The sequence below is a fragment of the Bactrocera neohumeralis genome, chromosome 3 (genome assembly GCF_024586455.1).
Source record: "Bactrocera neohumeralis isolate Rockhampton chromosome 3, APGP_CSIRO_Bneo_wtdbg2-racon-allhic-juicebox.fasta_v2, whole genome shotgun sequence".
NCBI lineage: Eukaryota > Metazoa > Arthropoda > Insecta > Diptera > Tephritidae > Bactrocera > Bactrocera neohumeralis.
Genome location: NC_065920.1, coordinates 78,103,165 through 78,120,014, shown reverse-complemented (window position 1 = coordinate 78,120,014; position 16,850 = coordinate 78,103,165). Strand labels below are relative to the sequence as shown.

The 16,850-nt window shown below is 36.1% G+C and overlaps 2 protein-coding genes across 3 annotated transcripts in view; one reads left to right on the top strand and one right to left on the bottom strand.

The window, feature by feature from the left end:
* The window catches only part of LOC126753181 (angiotensin-converting enzyme), a 139,850-nt gene that overhangs the window by 100,746 nt on the left and 22,254 nt on the right, over positions 1 to 16,850 (top strand). The window lies entirely within an intron of this gene.
* On the bottom strand, positions 3,458 to 9,169 carry LOC126753185 (tetra-peptide repeat homeobox protein 1). The gene is made up of 3 exons (XM_050464422.1): positions 9,053 to 9,169; positions 8,795 to 8,875; positions 3,458 to 5,615 (listed from the first exon to the last, which is right to left on the bottom strand). Exons 2-3 carry the CDS (start codon positions 8,804 to 8,806, stop codon positions 4,377 to 4,379), a joined length of 1,251 nt encoding a protein of 416 aa, XP_050320379.1. The 5' UTR covers positions 8,807 to 8,875; positions 9,053 to 9,169; the 3' UTR covers positions 3,458 to 4,376.

Below are 16,850 nucleotides of genomic sequence, written 5' to 3'. Positions count from 1 at the left end.
AATTACATACATACATTACACCTACAAACGCAAACGGCGTGGTGCGCATGTGTGGCAGTCTATTTTGTATTTATGCTTAAGAAAAGTTATTAATACCAGCTTCAGTTTCGACTACATCCGCATATGTAGCATGAAGTCGCCGCCATCACTAATGCTATGTGGCAAGTGGTAAGCGGAGCAGCTTTTTAGTTTGCGTTTTTGTTGTTCTGCGCGCAGTGGAAACGACCTTGAACGGCCACGATGACTTAGAACCACTATGGCACTCTTAATTGCACCCGATATTTGCTCTCAAAGCAATTTAATCAATATGCGTGCGATCGTAAGCAAATAAGCGTAATTACTTCTGTGTGTGTTTGTGTGTTTAATCTGGTCTGGCCTGCCTGGCTTGTACCAGCTGCCAGCGAGTTATGAGTCAACGGGCAAGAACACTCGCTTAGAATTCTCAAAGTGCCAGCACAGTTGAGTTCAAAAATACTTACTAATTTAACTAAAAGTAGTTTGATTCGTGTTTTGCGCATGCATGTGTGTGTGCGTGTACAGCTAATAATATTGGTACTTTATGTATTTATTTAGAAAGTAGTTTTTGTACTTAGTGATTGAGACTCAGAATCAGATTGTCTGTTTTATTTTGATTAGATTGGCTGTAATTTTAATTTGTTTGCATGGCAATGTCTAGATTTTCTCACTTGAGATTTCTATGTTTGCTTGGTTCTTAATTAGACATTTTTTTAGGTTAAGATTCTGAGTTGACCCCTTCAAATCTTTAGAAATGTGGCCTTGAGTTAACATGAAAATTATTAGTACCAAATTTACAAAAACAACTCAGTCGAAATAATTAGGAAGATTTTAGACTTCATTAAAAAAAATAAAATCAGGAAAGTTGAAGAAAAGTTGCAGCTGTTCAAAAATTAGTGAAAATAATGATTAAATTCGATATATTTTGAAATGAATGCCACGCAAGCCACCAATGCAATTTGTGAAGTTTACGGAGATCATACTGTATCAGTTGATGTAACGCAACAATGATTCGCTCGGTTCAATTCTGGAAATATATCAAAATATCGATTTACACTGATAAAAGTTTTACACTGAAGGAATAATGTCTCTAGCGGGAAAATGACAAAAAGTGATCGACAAAAATGGTACATGTTTCTTTATTGTTTTATTATTATAAATATAAAAAAAGTTAAAATTTGATTAGAAATACGAATAGACTTTTTCGACTACACAGTAATTTGTGGCTTAGTTTTATTCTAAAACACTGCTTTGGGTACTCCCCTGTTGTCGCCTTCAAAATAGTCCCCATTCAATGTTATGAACTTATGTCAACGCTTCTTCCAACAGTTTATCACTTCCCAAACACGGATTTAGATACAGCTTGAAGCCGGAAAAAATCACACTGAGCAATGTCTGGTGAATATGGAGGCTGAGCATCGTGGCATTATTGCTTTCGGCAGAGAATTTCCAAACACTCAATTTTTAACAGACTGAAAATAGAGTCTACTCCAGACAAAGTAAGCAAAGAATATAATTAAAAACAAGTAAGGAAGGGCTAAATTCGGGTGTCACCGAACATTTTATACTCTCGCAAATACATAAAAACAGGACTGTTCCTAAAAATATATAGTAGTCATCTCCAAACAAACCGTACATGTCATCAAAGAAAATAATATAATTATAAAATTATGCCATTTCTTCCGTAAAATAGTGTAATTTAAAGGTATACATATATATCAGTATAATAAAAAATTTACAACTGGACTCTCCCAACCACCGTTCAAAACTTCTTTACATTCTAAACACATCTCGTATATAATACATTTAGTAATGAATTCTATACTGATTTTCCTCAAAGCCGTTATTTCCACTTGCAAATTTCAATTATCTTGCTTACATATCGCATGTACATACATATATTTAAAATTCTCTAAAGAAATATTGATCAAGCAGATAGTTTCTTAGATAAAACGAATTCATAACATGATTTTAACTTCATTAATCCACTCTATCAATTCAAAACAAACTGTTAGTATATAATTAAGTATTAAAGCCAGTTTGGGCCTACAGAGCCCAACTATGGGGTTGCTCAAGTCAAAGCTGTATTATTGCCAGCATTCAGCGCTTTCAGAGTAAGGTACTAAGGACTTTAGTTAATGCTCCTTGGTACGTTAGATCTGCTGACCTCCACCGTGATCTAGGCGCGAACTCAGTTGTAAATGAAATCTCCAGAATTGCAAAGTCTCACGAACTGAGTCTAAAACAGCATGTTAATGAGGAAGCCTCCAGACTCATTGAAACTGTTGGGCGAGAAATCCGGTTGAAACGCAAGAAGCCCTCCGACCTAGTAAGACAACAGTAGCAGCAAATGTGTTTGTTAAAATTTATCTTTTAAGTATTTCTCCTTATTAATTAGAATTGAATTGTTTGTTGATATTTTATTTTTATATACTAGGTACAATTGTAAAATAAAAAAAAATCTATTGACTCCTGAAACCTTAACGGCGGCTTACAAAGTCAGCGAGGAAGGAAGGAAATACAGTTTTGGTTTTTGAAGTCGCTATTAAAAGCACATTTTTCACAAAAAAACGACTTGTTTCCTTTTTATCTAAAATCAAAAAATTGACTAACTCTGCGATCATTACCGGCATCCATCAATCGCTTCAAAAAACTAGTTTTTTTTATTTATTTTTTGTTTTTGAGGTAATTTTGAGCAGAAAATACTCATTCACTGCCAGCCACCCTTGAGATCGGCTTCGAATTCAAGGGAATCCAAAATTTGTTTTTGTTTGTTAAATAAAATGCTTTCTCAAAAAAAAAATATTTACGAAAAAAATACTCGTTTCTAACGTGCAATTGTATTCAAGTATAACCCTTAAATAAAAAAATACTAACATGACATTTTGGAGGTAAAACTTTGTTTATTTAACATTTTAAATTTTGGTTAAAATAGCATACATTTTTTGAAGTATTTACGGGCACCTACGATTTTAATATAAAAAAATAAATAAATATTTTTATTTTCTCGCGGAATTTTTCGTAAACATCTCTAACATCTACCCCATATCAATTGGCAATTTTGAGGTATAATATTTATAAGTGAGCTAGATCTTTTCTATAGTCATTTTATTCAAAGTTACTCCCACATAATGAATTTTGAATGCAATTAGGAGCAAACTTCGACTTTGAAGTTTGAAAATTGTGAAGTTAGGCCTAAGGAGACAGTTTCCTAGTCTGTCTGAAAATTTATTTGCAGGTCAAATTTCAATAAATAAATCAATAAATATTTAAGTAGACAGATCTTCGTTCTGCATCCGCTGACTGAACTGAAATTAGGCAATTTTTCTACAAAAACAAAAAAGTGTCAACACATTTTCAATTATTTTTCTTACGAATTTTTATTATTCAAAAAATCATTTCGTCTTAACACATATTTACACATTTACAAAATACATACATAGTGTACATATATAAAATTAATTTATACACGTACAATAAAGATAGAAAGTGAGAGAGAGAAAGAGATGCACATTACAAATGCGAAACGAAATATTGCTGAATTTCGAAATAACTGATGATTTCTGCAAAATTACAAGTGACAAAGTTTAAATTAAAATACCGTTTTTTTAATTTTTTGTTACTTGTTTTTGCATTTGATGAGAGAAATACACTAAATGTTGCTAATATACACATATATATGTAAGTGAGTGGCATAAGTGGTAATAATGATAGCCCTCAGGCTAATTGGCAAATTTTGAACAAAATGCGGTTGTGTGCAGGGCCTTTGCAGGCCCAACACAAAAAGCATTATTTTTCAATTCAATGAGTTTCTAATTTTGGGTGCGTCCACTGACAACCTACGGCACAACTAAACCATTTAGCGATGTAAGCAGCAAGTTGTGTGTTGTCCTGGACAAGCAGTTCTTTTTGCTTTTTAAATAATTTACAAAAGTTTGTAAATACTTAAAACTAAGTGGCAGGGTTTACATATATATAGTAAGCAATGCGCGGTTTTCAGTGGCCGAAAAATGAATATTAAGCAAACGTATGTTCTATTCGTATTATGCTAGTTAAGTTGGTGTCAGCTCGAGTTCTTCATTTCGTGCATTTCATCGCCACTTCGCGAATGTCTTCGCTTTTGTGTATTTATGCTGCTTCCATTTGTTGTTGCGTTGTTTTATCATTACAATTACTTCGGGTTTTCGTTTTGCTCGTAATGTTCTTCTGCTTTCTTACTAAATTTTCCGAAGTCCTATTGCTAGCGACTTCTTTCTCCTCATAATTTCATAATTAACACTAAAATTCATTCAATTAATTCCGCCTTCAATGCTGAAATCATATACACAGTAATCGTAGAAGCTGTAGCTCCGCAGACAGGCTTACTTCTTTTTATGTGCGTAACCATGACCGTGTCCAAGGGACGAGTAGCCGTAGCCGCTGGATGAGAAGCCGTGACCACCGTAACCGCCATCATAGCCGCCGCCGCTGATAGCAATGGCGGGTCCATGTTCGACCACCGTGTGTCCGGCGACGACTGGCACGGGTACGGGTACAGCAACGGGTTTCTGAACAGCCACTGGCACTGGGCGTGTCACATGCACTGCGTAGGGACGGTCGATGGCCACCTTGACGGGCACTGGCACTGGACGGTCCACGGTATAGGGTACATGTTTTTCGACGGTGTAAGGTTGTGGTACGTCGACTGGTACTTTAACGGTGTAGGGACGGTCTACTGGCACAGGGTATGGTCTGTCGACACGTACTGGTACCTCAACCTTGACTTGTTTCTCCACCACAACTGGGTAGGGTTTCTCCACGGGCACTGGGTAGGGCTTGGGTACAGCAACTGGCACTGGGCGATCGACTGGCACATGTACGGGCACTTGCACTTGTTTGATGACTTCGTAGGGCTGTGGCACTGGTACTTGAACCTTGTAGGGCACTTGCACGTGCTTGATCACTTCGTAGGGTTGTGGTACGGGCACTTTGACGGGCACTTGAACATGTTTGATCACTTCATAGGGCTGTGGTACGGGCACCTTCACTGGGTAGGGGCGATCCACGGGCACGGGTACTTTAATTTCGACACGCTTCTCGACGGTGTAGGGTTGTGGCACATGAATGGGCACCTTGACGTATTCCTTCACCGAAACCGGTACTTTGCGTATGACTTCGTAAGGCTGTGGCACGGGTACTTTCACTTCGACGGGCACTTGTTTCTGATGTACAACCGGGTAGGGACGGTCGACTGTCACTGGCACCGGTATACCCTTAGTGACGGTGATGGTCTTATGCACATCGGCAGTTTTGCTGATTAGGAATGGTGAGTGCGCAATGCCAGCGGACGCAAGACCGGTATGTCCATAAGAGACGGCGGCGGGTGCAGAGTGAGCAGCAACAAGGCCATAACCATGTCCGTAGTCAACACTACCATGTCCAATGTAGCCAACATCCAGTCCGGAATGACCGTAGCCGTAGCCCAGGTCAAGCAGACCACGCTTGTCGAGCTTCTTCTCGAGTGGCACTTTCTTGCCCGAAGCAGCGCTAGACTCGACGGTGGCCTTTTTGGCGGTGTCGCCGGCGTAAGCAGTGGCCACAAGCAGGGCGGCGAAGCAGATCTGAAAAAGTGGAATTTACAGAGATCATTTTAATATTTGAGTTTCACTGCTAGGCTTTTATTTGATAGGTGATTTGTTTTTTTTATGAAAGCTTTAAGGCTTGATTTTAGTTAAAGAATATTGTTTTAGATTGATTGAGATAATATTTATGAGGAAACTCAATTATTTTCCTTATTTCTTAGTAAAATATAGCAAATATTGGGTAGTCGAAAAACTCTTTTCGTATTTTGTCAATAGATGTCGTTGCAGTCGTATATCTTCAATGCTACCAATTAGATTTCGTCATATCATATAATGTAGCTTGTAAGTTGAAGTTTGATCAGAAATACGAAAAGACTTTTTCGACTATCATATATTGTATAATTCTCTTAAGTTCAAGTGTGAACCGACTTGCTTACTAAGTCTTCGTTCATAAGCGCGACCTCAAACAGCTAATAAAGGTCGATAATGATTGCTCGTTTCAATTTTATAGAAATCCATGTGTGCTTGTCACAAAAAAACACATTACGCAAAATAGTAAACACTGCCAGTGTTGCATTTCGATTTTCATAACATTTCTATCAATCAATCGCTGCTTAAAGCCATCTGTCGTACGTGTTTGACATTAATAAACGAAATTAAGTTGAATGAAAAAAAGCGTATTACTTCATAGCCGCGATGGAACGCCAATTTGAGCAATCGGCAAGCGAAAGTATTCGCGCCCAATGGCCACCGCTAGCCGCCGATGGTGATGCACATGAACGGCGTTTGGTGAAATTGCTTTTGTCACTCGTGGATAATCGATAAACGCTAATAAAATTATATAACATCACAATAACTGTGTGCACATAACGGAGGAGTGCAGCTTAAGCGCCTTATTAAAACTTGAATAAAACGGAGACAGAATGCCTGTGAATTTATGTCAGCTGTAGGCCTTAAACCAGTAGGCCTCCACGATGTGGTGAAGCCAGGCAAAAAGTTCCGCAAGGCGCTAATTGCACGAAAAATGCCTATGTGCTTGCACTAGTTGCTGTAATTACGGTTAATTGGGCGCTATGAGTTTGTCGAAAAAAGCCGGACCACTAAGTGATTAACGGATTGATTGATGTCTGAACAAAAATATGGTTTGTCTTGTTGAAAAAAGGCTGTTCCGCTAACACTTCCTCGGCAATTGAATGGCTTTATTATTTTATTTGGATTTAGGCAAGTTTAGGCGTATGTATAAATATATAATATACGATACTATGCACTGTAAATAATATGGCTTAACGGTAACTGTAGTACATGTATTTGTTGTGGAAGGCAAATAAACGATAAAGCCATGATGAGTTCAAAAGCTTGTGAAGTATGAATGAGCAAGTCGTAAGCTACAGTTATAGGTTGTTGCTGTTTTTTGTGTATGCGCTACTCTTTTATTTACAATTTTTGGATTTTTTTCTTGTTGTTTGTGTGCTCATAGCATTTTCATTTTGCATGCGCTTTTGCATTGTTGCCATTAGCGTTTTTATGACTCTTTTATGGCCTGTTTGTTTTACAATGTGTCTACCGTTGACGTCGCCTGCGGTTTTATTTTTGATTTTTTCTGCACAGTTGCTGTTTTTTTTTGGTATTTTTGTGGTTTTTGAAATAATCGTGCATTGTTTATGTTCAGATCAACTCGTGTGTCGAGAAATGCTACGGTATTGGCGTGTTAAATGTGGCAAGTTAGCGAAGTGCTTGCTGCCAAAATGTATGGCCACACATTACTCAAAAGGGCCGCCTGCTGCAAGGTGGCCATAAATATAGTAATCTAATGGCTAATAAATCTTATGATTGCACACTAACTTTACGAACATTTTGTTGGCAGAAATGTTGTGTGAAATCAAATGAGCGAAGTAGGTCAGTGTTTAATTCTAAGAAGCGCTACATATTTAAAATAAAAAAAAAATAATTGTTGGCTCTATTTTAGTTAGATCAAGAACTAGTTAATATTTTGGAAACATAAACAAAGTTCCAGAATTTCCAGAAGACTTAAAAGTAAGACTAACAATCAGTACAGTTGATGATGACGATTTTCTTTTGCTTATAATATTTTGAGGTTAAAAAATTCTACATAAATGTCTCATTTCTTACAGACTTTTTTCGTGAAGGAATTTTTTAAATTTCAAAACAAAATTGCAGGACTTCCAAAACTTTTACTTAAAGAAAATATTTGTAAATTTGGATATCGCTATAATTAAAAAAAATGATTAAATTTTTAATAGAACTTTTTTTCTTAAGAAAATCAAAAAAAAAATTTCAAAAAAGTTAAATTCCAAAAAAATGAATTAAATTTTGAAAAAAAATCTTTTCTTGAGGAAGTCATAATTTTTACTTAAAGAAAAGTTTTCCAAAGCTGTCAAAAAAGTGACAATTCGAAAAAAATAGAACTCAACTTAAAACTTTGTTTTTCAGAAAATTTGAACTCTTTCTCATACAAATTTTTGGAAAGTGGTTAAAAAGCCTTAATTCGCTAAATATTTATTAAATTATAAAAAATATTTTTTAAATATATCAAAATTTTTTTTACAGAAAGTACTTAAAAAATTTTCAAAAAATTAAAATTCCAAAAAAAATTAATTCAACTTAAAAGAAAAATTCTTTTCAGTAGAAGGCCTCAATTTTTACTCAAAGAAATTGTTTTCAAAGCTTTCAGTAAAATTGTAATTCGAAAAAAAATCAACTATAAAAAATATTTTGTCTTCAGAAAATCAGAATGTTTTCTTAAAGAAAATACTTTTAAGGTAGTCAAAAAAGCTTAAATTCGACAAAAATTTAATTCAGTAAGCTAAAGCTGCTATAAAGCTATTATCAATTAAAAAAAATTTTGCTTGATAATTACAGAAGCAAAAGAGGCGTTTTAAAAATTAAAAAAAATGTATATTCCAAACAAAATAATAAAATCACCTTTAAAAAGAATTTTTGAGTAAATCAAAATTTTTGCAAAATTTAAAATAAAATTATAATTCGAAAAAAAAATTTTAATTAACTTTCAAAAATCATTTTTTTAGCATTTGAAAAATAAGAATTCTTAGCATTTTCGCTTAAATAATATTTACATATTTCCTTGCCCAAAATAAATTTCAAATAATTTTTGCGCTTTTTTAATTAAAATTTATTAATTTTTTGTAAACCATTTAATTAAAGTGGCGCAGTTCTTGAAAACTAATACGCATACTTACAAATAATTTCATTTTCAGCGTTCCTTTTCAGTCAAGAGCAGAATTAAACACAAAATACCGCAAAGCACAGCTACGATGACACTGCAAATATTAAACAGAATTTGATACATATTACTCAATGCGCCTTCACCAAGTTTCAATACTATTTTTCAAAAACGCCTTCAATACATTTCAGTTACAAAACACAATATTTTTCATAAATTTTTAAAGCTTAACTTTTATAGTTTTATTGTTGGTAGCACACTAAAACACACTTACATTCACAGCACTTGCACTAGATCACTTGAAACCCAATGCAAAATAATACAAACAAATTCGAATTTGAATTAAATCATATACAACTAAAGCAGAATTATTTGTAGAATCGCAACGATTCCAAAGTTTTGACTGGATGCTGCTGTTGGCCAGCTGCTGGCTTATATACCGCGGCACATATTTTCAAAATAAAAATTCCAACTCGCAAAACTTAGTGGTGAGCCGCCAAAAGAGCCAAAGCCATGGAAATGTTACGCAGTGCCGCACAGCAGCGCTGCCGACGTCGACGCGCCGCTTAGAAATCGAAATTCAAAGCTGGCAAAGCCGAGCGCTCGTGAAGCGCTTGTGTCGTTGCGTGCTACGTGAGCGAGTGTGCGCGCGCTCAGCGAGCTTTCGCGATTACAAAATCGCTGCGCACGGCGGCAGCCAGAACAGCAGTGTGTATGCGTGTTTTGTGGAGCAGAAAACGGCCTCTAACGAAAGTGAGAGTGCCTTGAGTCGGAGCTGCGCGTTTTGGTTGCTCGCTTCAGTGCTCGGCGCGTTCGTTGCTGCAGTCTTTTGACTTGCTGCGCTCTGTGCGACGGTGCTTGCTGAGTGAGCAACGAGCTTTTCGAGTTTGTTTGTGGTGGAACAACTGCCGGTTGCGGTGTTGAGGTGGTATTAGTGCGCAGTAAAGGTGTTGGTGTGGGTTTGCCGGGTAAATTTGCTTCAACGGAATTTTGCACTGAAATATTTGTGTGTCGTAAAGTCATATTTTAACAGTAAATATATATATTTTGTGTTTTCGAAAATAATTAATTTATATAAGAAGGCATATTTTATGCACTAAATTTCAAAAAAAAAATAGCGCTTTGCATTCCACCAATATTTGGAGAGTTGCTGTGCTCACCAACACACTGAAAAAGTTAAGAAATTTGTTTCGGTGTGCGTGCCTTGCAGCCGCTGGCCGTGGACTCTTCGCTTAATTCACGCATACAATCTCATAATATGTTACGCACACCATTAAACTTGAATTTTTAACTGTGTGGAGTTTATCAAAATTTTCTAATTTTTTTAAATATTTTTTTTAGTCATTGTAGTTTAGCTGAGTGGGAACTGTTTGTACAAAATTTCCGCAATATTTCTTGGTAATTCATAATTATAACATTGTTATGCATCTAACGGCTTTTGGGCTGATTATGACTGTAAGTGGGAAAGAAGGAAGAATTTTCGCTTATAACTCTCAATGCACCTGCAGTTATTACAATCAGTTACAGAAATTGCTTTACAGTTTCCTTAACCAATGGAATTTTTTCTAAAAAACTTTGGATTCTGATCTGTATTAGGGCCCCCGAAAAAAGGTGTCAGGTTGTGGGTTATATTTTGCTAGAATTATCTCCAATTAGATAGCTCAAAAATCTTATTATAATAAAGCACGATCATCGAGCCTCTGAAAAAGGCTGTTTCTTCCCAAAATCAGCGATATAATGGAAAGAGCCTTATTGTGGTTACACCTATATGCCGTGAATAGGTGTTAACTCTATTAAGAAGGAACTGGTGCTATTCAATAAAACTAAACCACTTCAATTTCAGCTTCCCTCATCCGATACTACTACATTTTCTCTGTTCTCCTCAGCAAAATATTTCGATGTCGGGAGAGATACCAAACTGAACTGGAAAATTAATATTAAAAAATTTATTAGAAGAGTTTATTGGACGTTTTACACGTGCAAAAGGATGTTCAACAGGAGCTGGGCCTTAAACCGAATAAAGTGATCTGTATCAACACGGCCGTCATTAGACGAAACTTTACAAATGAGGCACTGGTTTGGTGGCCAGCAATAAATAAACATTATAGCATCAGAAAATTAAATGTTATTCAGAGAGTAGACTGTGCAGTGGTTACTGAGGTGTTTGAGTTATGTCCGAATGATGCGCTAAATATGTTCCTTCACCAACTCTCCATGGACATTTTCATACAGAAAGTGACACACAGACTTAATCCTCTCAACTGTGGACTTCAATAGTGAGTGACTTCCAAGTTAGAATACGCTCTAGGAGAAGAGGCTTAGTAGGAGAGCAATGCACTACCGCAATCTATACTGACGGGTCAAAAATAGACTGCGGTGTATTTGATTACTTTTTAGATGATTACCTTCCGTCTACCAAACTTAGCATTAGGCATAAAGAAGGCCTGTGAAATTCTATTGCGCAAATACGGAAGTATGCATGAGGTGACCATTTACAAAGACTGCCAGGTGGCGCTACTAGCCTTGTAGTCACCAAATACCACCACAGGGTAGTAAGCAATTTGAGGAAAACTTTTAGCTCGATGTCATGCCAATTCGAATTATACGTAATTTGGGTTCCCAGTCAAAGGAACATTTTTGGCAAAAAAGCGGGCGGATTGACTAAGAGCAGCCTCTCTAGACGACTCCGAAGCAAAGGCAAGCCGTGCCTGCTAGGGACGATTAAGCAGGAGCTCAATATGCCATTTGAGCAAATAGCGCAAAGTAGAGGAAAATCTACAACCAAATGCAGGATAGCGATAAAGTTATAGCCGAATTATGATGAGATAATAACTAAACCATTTTTTTATCATTGTTTTACAATATTTTTTTTTATTATTTTTTAAGATTTTTTTAAGAATCTATTGGGTAGTCGAAAAAGTCTTTTCGTATTTTGTCAATAGATGCCGTTGCAGTCGTATATCTCCAATATGAAATAGATCCAGGAAGAGTAAATACAGACTTATCGCTACCATTTTTTGGAGAACATGCACCAAAAATCGGTATGCCTTATAATAAGGCTCGTCGCAGTTAAACACTCACAATGAGCAAGGAAACGGGTTTCCACTTTCTCTGTAAATGTCCAACTCTATCACAAATTAGACATCGTACTTATGAAATCCATCAGATTCCAAACCTTTAATGTATGTCTACAAAAAGCATAATGGAGATAAGTAGTTTGGTTGAGGGCACCAAATGATTTGAACACAATAATGGTTGAAAGACTAGTTGAAATTTCGATTTTAGACAAAATGGCGGCTTAAAAAAAATCAATTTTTTAATGAAATTTTACGCTGCGGAATTCATTTTCTTCGATCATTGCCTAACAAATATTAGTTAGAGGATGGTGTGAAGTTTTGAAATCGATCGGTACAGCCTTTCTTACACATTTGTCCATCTACTTAGAAAACAGCTTTTCGAGGAAAAGCGCTCAAAGTTTTGAGAGCCAAGTTTTTTTGATACAAAACACTTTGTTTTAATGTTTATTGAATTATTTTTTACAATTATTGAGATCTCTTACGTAGCGCATTTCAAGATTCATATTTTTTCGTGAACTACTCTTCTAGTCTTCAGGTTTGAATAGGTATTTATAAATACTGTCAAACAAAGTCAAGTAAACAATTTTACTTAAATAAAAAACAGCTGAACTTCGCTCCTAAATATTAATTTTATTTTATTACTTATCATAACTATTAACATTAATTATTGCGCTGCCAGAAACGTGTCAGAACCCAATCCCGGTTATTGTCGCCACCGAAACAGCTTTCGTTTATTTGCACGTCAATTAATATCGACCGATTTTGATTGCTTGTGCAATTTATTGATTTTATTTCCAGAAACTGGTTTTTCGACCTTTTATATGAGTTTGTAAGCACCCGCGACGTGCGAATATGCTGCTTTCCTCAAAATGTGTTTTGAATAATTTGTCTTTTTTGCACTTATGAAGTGGTCTGGTTAGTTTGATTCTGTGACAGGTACAATTTGTCTGTCCACAAAGGTGAATTCTATCAATAAATGTTTTTTATGTGTCGCGTTCAGGTGTTGAGACGAACAAGTTTCGTATACCTGCCAAAATATGTCACACTTCTGCCTCGGATATCAAGAGCGTAATAAATTGGCTGATTATGGGTTTAGCGTTATTACTATTGTTTGTTATGGCTTTTTGGGGTTTTTTAGATCATTTAGCGCAATCATACTGCTTCCTTTGATATGATAATGCAGCGGCTAATATTTTAAATTTTGGCAATATAATAAGCTCAAACGAAAGCTGCTCAGGAAAGCTGCAAAAATGGATTTGTTAAGAAATAGAAGTTGTTGTGGTATAATTTGAATAAGTTTGGATTTTTGATTAAAGAAAGTCATGAAATTAATTCAAACAAATAGTTAGCTGATATTACTTACTTAGATTTTGAAACAGAAATTATTTCACAATAGTAGTAACTTATTAAGACGTTAGGTGTAGTGAGAGACATGAATGAGTAACATTTTTAAATAACGGTATTTGATAGTAAATTATTTAATTATTTTAATTCAAAAAATAATTTAAAAAATGATCGAATTGGCGATAACCGGAAAAATTTTCCAGATTTTCGGGGTCTCTTTGCATTTATTAAAAAAAACTAAAATTAAAAAAAAAACAGTTTGAGAAAAACGCATTTAAGGTTTTTTACCCCAAATATGCGGCCGAGACCCTCTTGCTAAGTATCAAATAATGTAAAAATAATTGACAGAATTACTAAAAATTGTTGGAAAATATTTCTAATATATTTTATGCTTTAAGGGAAGACTTATGAAAATGAAAATCTTTGAAATTTTAGTCTCCTTATTTTTTAAAATTTGAACTATTATTTAAGAAAAGCATGTACGGTAGTATTATTAAAAAAATTGCGCCCACTTGATGGTTAAAAATGAATCAAACCAACTTTTGGTAGCACATTTCAGTTAGACCCGAACAAATGGCGGTCAGAGGAGAAACAGGTCTTGCATGCTCGGGATTTCCTGTTGGAAAATTAGTGCCTCATGTCTAGTTGGAAAACCTGGACATTTTCGGCAAAGTATTCCCTATTAATGATTTCACCGGGTTCATAATACAGCACGCACTCTTGAGCATCTTAAGGGATTACATCGGTTTCCTCGAGTAAAAAACAACATTTTTTCAAAAATTTTTTCCTATATAAAAATGAAATATTTTAATAGAATTTTTTATTGTTACAAAAACACACTATTAGCAAAGTAATTCTGAAATATTTGGAATGAAATATTTTTAATTTTTCCATTGTGACGCCATTTCCGGTGACCCTTCAAAAAAATGTTGCAGCCGCGTTGGCAGGATTACTCCTTACAGGATCAGCTAAAGTGAAAAATACGTGTTTTGGTTAAAATCTCAAAAAAACTGAAAATTGGCAGATATTTTTACAAAAAAAAAAACGAAAATTTGAGGGAAAAGTTTGCGAAATTTCTTTTTAAATAATTGTAATCGAAAAAGGTGCTTCGTCCAAGCCTTAAAAATTTTATCTCAAACCTCTGTGTAAAATTTCATGAAGACTTAACCGATCTTCAGTTCTCGTGAAGTCTTGACAACCGACTTCAAAAACACAGTTTCAAAAAAAAAAACGTTTAAAGGCATCGCACTTAGCCTTGCTAACCTCGAGCGCTCATGTACTCAAGGCTGAATCTCCGAAACTATTACTCGGATAAATTTGAAAATTTAGGACAATATTCTAGAGGTGTTGTAGAATTTAATAGGACAATGCAAATAATTCGATTTTTTGAAACCCCTAAATCCATGTAACCACTTAAATACTTTGGCGTCATGGATATTCACCTTTGTCGTTAATTTTGCTAGTTGGAAAGGTTTCGCATATGATTCTTTGCATTAAGGGTTTCCGTAGTGAATCATCACCAGTCACAATCCCATTCAAAAACGACTCCGTTTTGCAGCGTTCAAGAAGTATTTCTCACCTGAAAAATCGTCTTTCAACCTTTCTTTGCTTCAATTCTTGGTCCCAATTGCTTTGCTTTGAATATATCCGGCTGCTTTTCCGACAATTTTACGAGCTCTTCTAGTGCTTGCCAACAATCTTCAGCAGGTAGTGCTCCCAGATTCTTAACGCCAAACTTTTTTGGCCAGCACGTTCGTTTTCTGGCTTCGTCTGCCAAGCCAAAATCCCCACTTTGAAATTGCGCAAGCCAATTTTAGCGTATTGGCTCAGCTAGAGTATGTTCATCATAGCTTTTACCAAACTTTGATGACTTTCGGCTGATGGTATTAAAATAATGTATATAGAATTCTCCCGGTCATATACCCAATACATCGTTTGCTTACACTTCCTACGGAAAATAGCATTAAGTCCATATATTACTCACTCAGAAATTAAAAATAAAAACATGAGACTTTGACATTACCTCAAAAATCCTATTAATCGAATTAAGACGGTCTTGGAGTAAGAAAATAATGTTATCTTATCGAAAAAAACAAAGTCTTTTATAGTATTAAAATTATAATTAGTTCTTTTTTAAATTTCAAGTTTGAAACCGAGTTACGTAAAAGTACCCGGAAATTGTCTCTACGATCTATTGCTAAAGGGTTCCACGAAGCGGCAATTTCAGTTTGGGAAACGAGAAAAAATCACAAGGAGCCAAATCTCGTGAGCACGGTGGTTGTTCGATAGTATTCATAGCGGTTTTGACTTTAAATTCGATCACAATCGTGGCTGGCTTCGGAAGGACATTATCATCGCATAAAATCCATGAATTGGCCTTAATACGGCCAAATAACCTCCACCAAACCAAGAAAATAAAAAAAAATAATGAACATCATTTTGGTTTTTAAGCGGCTTTGGCGTGGCTTTTTCGTTTCGGTTTCGGCTCGTTTTTTTCTCTCCATCCCGATGATTGTTGACTGGTTGGCAAAATAGTTACAATTTCTTGGTTATTTTTTTGTCATAATGTGCGCCCTCAACTTCTTTATATGTGCCTATCGAATTCCTCAGTAATTACATGCTCCTAAGTGCGCTTACCTCACGTGGCACTCAAAAATTTGATACCGTTAAACAATAGCACGCAACATTTCACTTTCCAGCCATTCACCTGCAGAGAAGTGCACATTTGCAGATTCTTAAACAATACAAACACAATGCTCAAAAATTGTACGCAGCAAAGCCACAATCAGAAAAAGTTGTTGCAACGCTTTGTTGCACATGTAGCTAATTGTAGCGCACGGCCAGCCAGAGCTGCACATTCGATTTCAGTTATAAAGTCATTTTCAACGTTCGCACGCTCTACGCGGAATCGTTCTGTCGCGCCGTGGCAGCGTACACCGGTCAACAACAGCTGTACATGTGCAACAATTACTTCTAGTTATGTGGCAGCAGACACAGAAAAAAGTAGTGTTGACGGTTGTGGTGCAGTGTGCGGGCAGTTGGCAATAAACGCTTAAAAAGATTCGGTCTAAAGTTGCGGGCCATTACTCATGTTCGGCTCTGTATTTTTGTTGCTCTGTTGCATGCAGTGAACCCAAACCTCAAATGTTGATGGCGATATTGTTACGAGTTACTTGTGCTTGCGATTCTACATTTGCACTTGCAGACTGCAGATTCAGAGCAGCGCCATTTAAACTCGCTCGACAAGCGTCTGGCGTCCGCTTGGTTGCTGTGGCACGAACACCACACAGATTGCTGGCCGCGGCATTCACTTGTTTCGCTTCGCGTTTGCAGCAGGTAATTGATATTTGTTGGAAAAATATCGTGTTTTAATTCTTCTATTAAGTCACCATTGTTGCGCAGCCTAAAACAACAACAAAAAGGTCTACACATAAATGTAGCACTTTTTCTTCCAAATCGTTCCCGAAAGTCGCTTACTTAACCTCAAACGCGTACGTGTACACGCTGCAAGCAAATGCTGGCAACATGGCGAGGCGTATACGTTACATTTGATTTTAGATTTATTTTCCCATTTACTCGCTTAACTGCGTTTAGTGCACTCTAAATCACATTTCAAGCGCCCCAATCCAGATCACATGCGCAGCTGTTTAT